General features: G+C 40.7%; 1 protein-coding gene across 1 annotated transcript in view; it reads left to right on the forward strand.

Annotated features, from left to right (window-relative positions):
* The window catches only part of LOC106818439 (tubulin-specific chaperone D-like), a gene marked incomplete at its 3' end in the record, with an annotated part of 36752 nt that overhangs the window by 1541 nt on the left and 34208 nt on the right, over positions 1 to 1003 (forward strand). The window contains exon 2 of the mRNA XM_014823149.1: positions 250 to 342. Within this exon, the coding sequence (XP_014678635.1) occupies positions 250 to 342 (93 nt within the window). The remainder of the gene's footprint in view (positions 1 to 249; positions 343 to 1003) is intronic.

Genomic DNA, 1003 nt, shown 5'->3' on the forward strand with positions numbered 1-1003 from the left:
TGAGACACACACAGACACAGAGAGAGAGAGAGAGCAAGAGAGAGAGAGAGAGAGAGAGAGAGCGAGAGCGAGAGAGAGCGAGAGCGACAGAGAGCGAGAGCGAGAGAAAGAGATAGAAGACGACGCAGTAATATTATTGGGTCTTTCTTCGTTTCCCTGCGTGCTGGTGAAGTTGATACGAGATTTCTCTGCTAGTTACGCGCTATACGCAGATATCTATATAGTTAAGAAAGCATATAACTTTTCTAGCATCGATGGCTGGACTGAACGTCCTCTCCGGAAACCTATCAGCGTTGTCACTGATATTCAAACACGGAAAAAGAGAGGATCTCATACCATACGGTATGTATTATTATGTCTAACGTCGTTAGAATGCTAACACATATACAATTGAAATTGTGACCAGTATGTACCAATCACTTGTGGCGGTTACGTAATGTACAATATGTGATGGTTACGTAATGTACAATATATGATCAGATGCTTACGTAATGTACAATATGTGGCGGTTACGTAATGTACAATATGTGATGGTTATGTAATGTACAATATGTGATGGTTACGTAATGTACAATATGTGACGGTTACGTAATGTACAATATTATATGGTGGTTACGTAATGTACAATATGTGATGCTTACGTAATGTACAATATGTGACCACATATTGTACATTACGTAACCATCACATATTGTACATTACGTAACCGCCACATATTGTACATTACGTAACCATGATTACGTAATGTACAATATGTGATGGTTACGTAATGTACAATATGTGATGCTTACGTAATGTACAATATGTGATGGTTACGTAATGTACAATATGTGATGGTTACGTAATGTACAATATGTGATGCTTACGTAATGTACAATATCTGCTGTACCGTACGTCCGCCTTGGCCGTCCCCTTGCGCAATCATGCGTGTACGTGTTGTAAGATCTCTGTGTGAGATGGATGTTAGACGCGTAGCCTAGCGGCTCCTCGTCCGGCGGTCGCG

The sequence above is a fragment of the Priapulus caudatus genome, unplaced genomic scaffold (genome assembly GCF_000485595.1).
Source record: "Priapulus caudatus unplaced genomic scaffold, Priapulus_caudatus-5.0.1 Scaffold2244, whole genome shotgun sequence".
NCBI lineage: Eukaryota > Metazoa > Priapulida > Priapulimorpha > Priapulimorphida > Priapulidae > Priapulus > Priapulus caudatus.